This window comes from Mandrillus leucophaeus, unplaced genomic scaffold (assembly GCF_000951045.1).
Source record: "Mandrillus leucophaeus isolate KB7577 unplaced genomic scaffold, Mleu.le_1.0 Scaffold62, whole genome shotgun sequence".
Lineage (NCBI taxonomy): Eukaryota > Metazoa > Chordata > Mammalia > Primates > Cercopithecidae > Mandrillus > Mandrillus leucophaeus.
This window is the reverse complement of record NW_012106697.1, coordinates 6,036,480-6,045,263: the sequence shown is the minus strand read 5'-3', so window position 1 is coordinate 6,045,263 and position 8,784 is coordinate 6,036,480. Positions and strand designations below refer to the sequence as shown.

Sequence of the window (8,784 nt, the reverse complement as noted above, 5' to 3'; positions counted from 1 at the left end):
TAAAACATTCCCAGATAAACAAAAATTAAAATATTCCCAGATAAACAAAAACCAACAGAATTTGTTGCTAATAGATCTGTCTTCCAAGAAATACTAAAGAGTGTGTATGCAGTTGAAATAAAAAGACACTGGACAGTGACTCAAATCCATATTATTAAATAAAACAGCACTGGTAAAAGTACACATAAGTAAATATAAAAAAGAGCGTAAATATACATCTACACACACACACACACACACACACATATATATAGTAACCCCTTTCTTCTCCTCTGAGACTTAAAAGACAACCACATAAATAGATAATTATAGACTGGGCATGGTGGCTCAAGCTTGTAGTTCCAGCATTTTGGGAGGCTGAGGTGGGAGGATCACTTGATGCCAGGAGTTTGTAACCAGACTTGATGACATAGTGAGACCCCTGTCCACAAAAAAAAAATAAAAATAAAAAAATAAAAAATTAAAAAATTAATTATCCAGGCATGATGGCATCTTCTTGTAGTCCTAGCTACTTGGGAGGCTGAGGTGGGAGTATTGCTTGAACCCAGGAGTTCAAGGTTGCAATGAGCTATGATTGTATCACTGCATTCCAGCCTGGGCAACAGAACAAGGCCTTGTCCTCTTAACTTGTCCTCTTAAAAAAAGAAATACATATATATAATATAAATAAAATAAATCTACATTTATGTGTGTATATATACACACATACATAAATGCACATACACACACATATAAATGTAGATTTATTATATGTATATGCACACACATATATATAAATGTAGATTTATATTATATATATTTAAGGCCAGGTATGGTGGCTCACACCTGTAATTCTAGCACTTTGGGAGGCCAAGGTGGGCAAATAAGCTGAGCTCAGGAGTTCGAGACCAGCCTAGGTAAAATGGTGAAACTCTGTCTCTACTGAAAACTCAAAAATGTATCTGGGTGCAGTGGTGAATGCCTGTAATCCCAGCTACTCAAAAGGCTGAGGCACAAGAATCACTTGAGCCCAGGAGGCAAAGGTTTTAGTGAGCCGAGATTGTGCCACTGCACTCCAGCCTGGGTGACAGAGCAAAACTCTGTCTCAGAAAAAAAAAAAAATTAATTAATTAAATTTAAATTTAAATTTAAAAATAATATATATATTTTATATATCTAAAATAATCTACATTGATGGTCACACAGACGTAGATGTAATTACATAGAAGCAATTTACATAACAATAACAAATACATGTAATTTGTGTAACAATAATAGCATACAGGAGGTTAAAGAGAACAAAACTATATTGAAGCAAAATTTTGTAGATAATTGAAATTAACTTGTTATTAATATAAACTACATTATTATAAATTAAGATGTTAATTATAATCCTCAGGGCAACTACTAAGGGAAAAGATAGATAGTAGATAGATACATATATATACACATACATACATACATACATGACTTCCCCAAATTTCCCAAATGTATCTCTTAAGGGAATTAAGATGGTATACCAGAACATATGTATAAACAACACTATTTAACACAAAATAAGGCAGTAATGAAGGGAATTGAAAATTAAGGCATAAGGTATAGAAAAACAGCAAATGCCAGAACTAAATCCTACTTTATCAGTAGTTATATTAAATGTAAATGGGTTAAACACTTCAATTAAAAGGCAGAGATTGGCACAATGGGTTTACATAACATGATTCAGCTATTTGCTCCCTGTAGGAGACACATTTTAGATTTAAAGACACAAATAAATTGAAAGAAAAAGATATGGCATGCAATGGTAACCAAAAGAGAGCTGGAGGGTTGTAATAATACCAGATAAAACAAGTGTTTAGAAAAAAAAATTGTTACCAAAGAAAAAAAAGAAGACATTTTAATGATAAAAGAGTAAATACATCAAAAGGATATAACAATTATAAACATATTGCACCAAACAACAGAGCCCCAAAATAAGTGAAGCAAAAACTGACAGACTTGAAGGAAGACAATTCAACAATTACACTTTAAGACTTCAGTACTCCACTTTCAATAATGCAGTGAACAACTAAAGAGATCAATGTGGAAATACAGAACTTGAACAACTCTACATGTCAGCTAGACCCAAAAGACAATTATAGAAAATACCACCCAACAGGCTGGGCATGGTGGCTCATACCTGTAATCCCAGCACTTTAGCAGGCCAAGGCAGGCAGATCACAAGGTCAGGAGATCGAGACCATCCTGGCCAACACAGTGAAACCCCATCTCTACTAAACATACAAAAAAAAAATTAGCTAGGCGTGGTGGCATGCATGGCGTGAAACTCCATCTCAAAAAAAAAAACAAAAACACGCACACACACAAAACTTATTAGAGCTAATAAATGAATTCAACAAGGCTGCAGAATACACTAGCGACATACAAAAAGTCAATACTTCATAATGAATAATCTGATATTGAAATGAAGAAATTGGCTTTATTTACAAAGTAACAAGAATAAAATACTTAGGACTAAATTTTAAAAAGAAACGCAATACTTGTACACTAAAACTACAAATCATCATTGAAAGAAATTAATGAAGACTTAAATGAAAAGACATTGTATGCATGTATTACAAGACTTACTATTGTTAGGGTCGCCATACTCCTAATTTGAGGCACAGATTCAATGTAGTCTCTCTCAAAATTCCAGCTGCCATTTTTGCAGAAATGGACAAGATGACCCTAAAATTCATATGGAAATGCAAGGGATCTAGTAAGAGCCACAACAATCTGGAAAGAGAAGAATAAATTTGGGGATTCATACTTCTAGATTTTAAAACTTATTATGGTAATCAAGACACCTGGAATTGGCATAAGAATAAACATATAAATCAATGGAATAGAATACACTCAGAATAAACCCATACCATTACTGGTACAAATGTAAAATGGCATACCTGCTTTGGAAAATATTTTGGCAGTTCCTCAAAATGTTAAACATTGAGTCACCTATGTGATCCAATTTTTTGATGTCTAGTATACAATAAAGAAAAATGAAAACATATGTCCATACAGAACTTGTACACAAATGTTCGCAACAGCACGAGTCATAGCATCCAAACAGTGGAAATAACCTCCAGGTCCACTAACTGATGAACAGATAAACAAAATGTGGCCAATCTATACAGTGGAATATGATTCAGCCATAAAAAGGAATGAAGTACTGATAGATGCTACCACATGGATGAACCTTGAAAATAATATGTTAAAGAATCCAGACACAAAGGCCATATGTTGCATAGCTTTGTTCATAGGAAACGTCTAGAATAGGCAAATCCATAGACACTGAAACTAGGTTAGTGATTGCCCAGGGTTCGGGGTAAAGGTAGAGTGGGGAGTGGTTGCTAAAGGGTACAAGTTTTGGGGGGTAGTGATGAAAATGTTCTGGAATTAGATAGTTGTGATGCTCGTACAACTTTATGAATATACTAAAAACCACTACATGACATACCTTTAAAAGGTGAATTTTATGGCATGCCAATCATATCTCAATAAAATCAGCCAGTCCACATATTTTATGGTTCCATTAATATGAAATGTCCAGAATAGGCAAATCTGCAGAGACAGAAAATAAATTAATGATTGCCTGGAGCTGGGGGGTTGGGGTGAAATGGGGAATGATAGGTAATGGATGCAGGGCTTTTTTGGGGGATGACGAAACATTCTCAAGTTGTTTTGTTGTAAGATTGTTCCAGCATATGTGAATATACAATGAACCACTGAATCACACTTTAAATGGGCAAAGTATATCTCATTAAAGCTCTTATTTTTAAAAAGAACACTAATACAAATATGTATTTGTCACTAATTTGTTAAGTATATACATTCCTAAGAACGAAATGTTTAGGGTCAAAAGAAACAACATGGTTAGAAATATTCTTCCTTATTTAGATGTTTTATAAATCCCTTTTCTGGAAATGCGTGATCGTTGCTGATATAACAGCAACGGCAAACACACAGCTCTTACTATGTACCAAGCACTGTTCTAAATGCTTTACATGCATGAACTTGTTCACTCTTCACAGCAGCCCTGTGAGGTGGCTACTCTTTGTCTTCCTATTTTACAGATGAGGAAACTGAGACACAGAGGTTATTCAGTTTCTCCTGTAGTAAATGGAGCCAGAATTTGAATCCAGATAGTCTGGTTTTGGAATCCAGGCTCTTTGCTTTTCACTTAGGATAATCATAAGGTTTTCACGGAACCACAAAGTTCTCAGTAAGCTTTGTCAAAATTATCTCTTGGATTCCATTTCAATATAACTTACTTTAGGTATCAGAGCCTAATGGTTACAAAAATGAGCTGTGGACTCAGGCAGAGGTGACATGAATCCCAACTCTCTACCTTTCAGCTATAAGAAACAGGGAAATCACGAAATCTCTCCAGACCTCAGTTTCATCAACCCATAAGATTAGGATAATACTCCTTTACAGAGTTGCTGTAAGAATTAAGATAATTCATATAAAAATATCAAACACATCACCTATTAAGTGTAATCCTGTAAGAAACTATTATTATATATAATTTTTACTATTCAATTTCAGATCAAAAATGATGTTCCTCTTTCTTCCAATTATTCTTTGGTACCAAAATCAAGGGTCAATTAAATGAGCACAACTATATCAAGCTGCAACGTTCACAGAACTGGATTCCTATTCCTGCGAATCCCAAGACAGCTGATATTTCACACTGAAACTGATCAGGTTCATGGAGCTCACTGGAGCTTTTCTTCATCTGAGGAGGGCAGTTTTTAAAGCCTGATCTCACATGAAACCCAACTCCACCAAAGACTCACTGACAATCCTCTATCTGTTATATCCAATGGTCATTTCAAGCAATTCTTAATTCTTGAAGGATTTAGAAGACTGACAATTCAAGTCAATTCTGAGTAAGATTTCCAGCTACCGACACATTATTACTAATCCTTACAACAACTTTGCCAAATAAATATTTCACAGATGAGGGAAAGTTTCAGAGAGTTGGATTTTTGTACAGGGCCAAACAAGTAGAATGAAAAAAGCATGTAAACGCACTAATATTCACTAGTAATAAGTAATACGGTTTGGAAATCTTCAAACCTATAAAAATTTAAACATTATTAAAATTCCTCCTCTCTATTGTATGGTTTTATTTTTAGCACTGATAAGTTTTAGTCCATATTTGTTCTCTTTAGAATAAAAATCATTTCTTCCATGAGTACTAGCAAAAGCAGTGTGGAATAATAAAAATATTAAGTAATACTGTCACTAAGAAGGTTGTCATGGAGACAGCTCTGGATGAGGACTTGGAATGCAGGCACGGCTCGGCCATCTGCAGAATGAGGAGAGGGGACAGGATGATCTCTGAGACCTCTAACATGCAAATGCTCAATGATCTGATATCGACATTGTCTTCACCCGTGTCAGCTAGGCTGGCCATTCCATTTAGTAAGGGCATGCTGTCAATGTGGCCAGATTCTTGGTGCAATTTAGAAGTTTCTTTCTGTTCCATGGTCATAAATGCCACCTCTGACTCATGCGTGGCTCACAACAGAAGTCAACCAAGGAGCACGCATTTATCATTGCAAATTAATTAGCTCCATTGGAAGTACACATTAATGGTATCTTTATATAGCAAGGGAACATGCTATTATTATTAATGTAAAACAAAGTGGCCTGAGGCAGTGCAGCTCCTTAAGTGTCTAAAAACTAGAAGGCAGTTTGGCATGAAAAAGAAGGGGGCTCTCCTAACTTCTAAAGTCAGATAAAAAAGGAAAAAGAAAAAAGGGGGCTCATGTACTACAAGTTGAATTAAAGACTCCTCAGTCTGGAAGAGGCTACAGAGACTACTGCCTTTGATGGACTCAAAGTGGTAACACCTACTCACCCGGAGTAAACTTCACAGACAGCACTGTTCTGACCTAAGGGCCTTGTTACAGAGAAAGTGTGTTCCCCGTTGCTTCTGTCTCTGTCATCCCTACAAAATGGCCAGACCTTCACACATTCAAAGAGACTGTTAGTCCTCTGTCCTCCTCTTGGTCCAAGTCATGTCTATTACTCAATTCCCATTCTATTACTCTATTCTTCAAGTTATCTTTCCAACTTATTTTTTTGCACCCAGTCTGTCTTTGCCACTGATTCTTATTCCCAGCCTACAAACATGCTCAAGTACTCCACCCCATCCTAAAAATATCCCTTTCCCTAACACCTGCTCCTTCACGAGCTACTTTGATATTTCTCTATGTCTATCCCTGTAGCACACCAAACTTGTTATAGTTAAACAAACTTCACTCTCTCAGTAACCCATCATAACAATAAACCCTCTTAAAGCAGCAATTAACTTCCTAAGAGCCACAGCTGGAGTTTACCTTGTTGGCTTATGGAGTTCATTCTCATATAGATGAAATCAGGTTAAAACACACTAAAGGCAATTTAAAGAAGGCTGCGGGGAGAGGTGTCTGTATTTGGATAAAGCCTTTGAGTTGCGGAAGGAAGGCCACTACCCACCCAAGACATCCTAAGTCACCAGCACACGGGTCCTCTCTGTGATCAAAACACAACTGCCCAAAATTTCGTTTTCTTTTTTTTCTTTTTTTTTTTTTTTGAGACGGAGTCTCCGTCTGTCTGTCACCCAGGCTGGAGTGCAGTGGCGCCATCTCAGCTCACTGCAAGCTCCGCCTCCTGGGTTCACGCCATTCTCCTGCCTCAGCCTCCCGATAGCTGGGACTACAGACACCCGCCACCATGCCCCGCTAATTTTCTGTATTTTTAGTAGAGACAGGGTTTCACCGTGTTAGCCAGGATGGTCTTGATCTCCTGACCTCGTGATCTGCCCACCTTGGCCTCCCAAAGTGCTGGGATTACAGGCGTGAGCCACTGTGCCTGGCCCCAAATTTCTTACACCCTAAGGGCAATCTGGTCATTTTTTTCATGCTACTATAGATTTCATCTATGATTAATAATAGCCTTGTGATATCAGGTTTAAAAAAAGGTCTTATGAAACTGAAAAACCCAGAAGTATTTTAGTCTGGTAATAAGTTGCTAAGAATAGGTTCACTAGCTTGTTTTTGTGCAATGCTCTTGACTTTACTCCAGATTGTTAAATCTGCAGCTGTTAGTCAACAGGTGAAGAGGATTCCCTAGGAGGAGCTACTGTTTGAAGATCTTTGAAATATTGTGACTCACAGCTTTTGTTTAAATTGGTACTTCAGATTTTAATTCCATCCTTTAGCAAATGATCTTCACAATCAAAAAAACGTCAAAGATTTTTTTCAGGGCAGTTTTTTCTTTTTCTTTTTCTTTTTCTTTTCTTTTTTTTTTGAGACAGAGTGTCACTCTGTGGCCCAGGCTGGAGTGCAGTTGCACTTTGTCGACTCACTGCAGCCTTTGCCTCCTGGGTTCAAGTGATTCTCCTGCCTCAGCCTCCCAGGTAGCTGGGATTATAGATGTACTCCACCATACCCGACTAATTTTTGTATTTTTAGTAGACACGAGATTTCACCATGTTGGCCAGGCTGGTCTCGGACTCCTGACCTCAGGTGATCCACCCACCTTGGTCTCCCAAAGTGCTGGGACTACAGGTGTGGGCCACAGCGCCGGACCTAGAGCCCATTTCTTTGTTTGTTAGTTTGGTTTTGTTTTTTTGTTTTTTTGAGATGGAGTCTGGCTCTGTCGCCCAGGCTGGAGCGCAGTGGCGTGATCTCGGCTTACTGCAACCTCTGACTCCCGGGTTCAAGCGATTCTTCTGCCTCAGCCTCCTGAGTAGCTGGGATGACAGGCACGCGCACTGGAGCCCATTTCTATAGGAAACAAGAAATTAGAGGAAGTAAGCATTGAAACTATCATAAGCAGTTTCATTTCAATGAAAGCAAGCCATGTATTACTTATCATCTATTATATAGCAAATTATGACATCCTGGTGATTGTGATTCTAAATTTTAATTTTCTATGTGTAATGGTTTACTACAAAATAAATAATATATAATCGTTTAAAACTTTAAAGAGCACCATTCTCTGATGGGCAGGAGGATTAGCTGAGGGCACACCCAGTCCTTGGTTAAAGGAGGTCGGGTTTCCCGTGAATGCAACATCAATCCTGCACGTGATTCACCAGGTTCGTAAAAATTAACATGCGTAGACAAATGACCACCGTCGCTTCCGACAGCTTTAATAGGCATATTTTAATACATGTTTAGGTTAAGTTCATTATTGGGAAATAGGAGTCTCCTTTTCATGGCAGCAAACAAAAGTCTTTTCACAATATTGCTCATGGGCCATTCAAATCCCCAAATGCTGAAACTCCTCTGAGGGATGCGCTGAAACGAGAGAACTAAGAATAAAACCAGCGATGAAGTGGAGATGCGGAAAGACAAAGGGGAAGCTCTCAGGTGTGTGTCCGTCCCCAGGCGGTCCCTTTCTCTGCACCGCTTTGGTCCAGCGGGTACTGCCGCAAGTCCGAGTGTGAGCAAGCCCGTGCCGGATAGCCGCGTGTGTGCGGGGAGGGGCCCAGGTGGGCTGTCCCAGGCCAGGTTCCCAGGGAAGCTCTCGGGGAAACGTCCGGAGTGACGAGGGACCCACCGGGACCCCACCAGGGACCCCAGCCGAGCGCGCGCCGCCGAGGGTGGGGGTGGGGCCAGCGCCCCGGCCACCCGGTTACCCGGCGACAGGATGCCCTGCGCGGGGCGGCGGAGCGGGCGCGTGCGGCGGCTGTTGCGAGAGAGATGAGCCGCGGCGATGAGCCCAGGTAAGAGTTGGGCGGGGCTGGGCTCCTAGGGGAGCCGCGGGAAC

At 39.2% G+C, this 8,784-nt stretch overlaps 1 protein-coding gene across 3 annotated transcripts in view; it reads left to right on the top strand.

Annotated features, from left to right (window-relative positions):
- The first annotated feature begins 8,655 nt into the window (after nucleotides 1-8,655).
- The window catches only part of CCDC110 (coiled-coil domain containing 110), a 26,818-nt gene continuing 26,689 nt past the window's right edge, over nucleotides 8,656-8,784 (top strand). For all 3 annotated transcript variants that reach the window (XM_012000179.1, XM_012000182.1, XM_012000178.1), the window contains exon 1: nucleotides 8,656-8,740. In XM_012000179.1, the coding sequence (XP_011855569.1) occupies nucleotides 8,731-8,740 (10 nt within the window). In that variant the 5' untranslated portion in view covers nucleotides 8,656-8,730. The remainder of the gene's footprint in view (nucleotides 8,741-8,784) is intronic.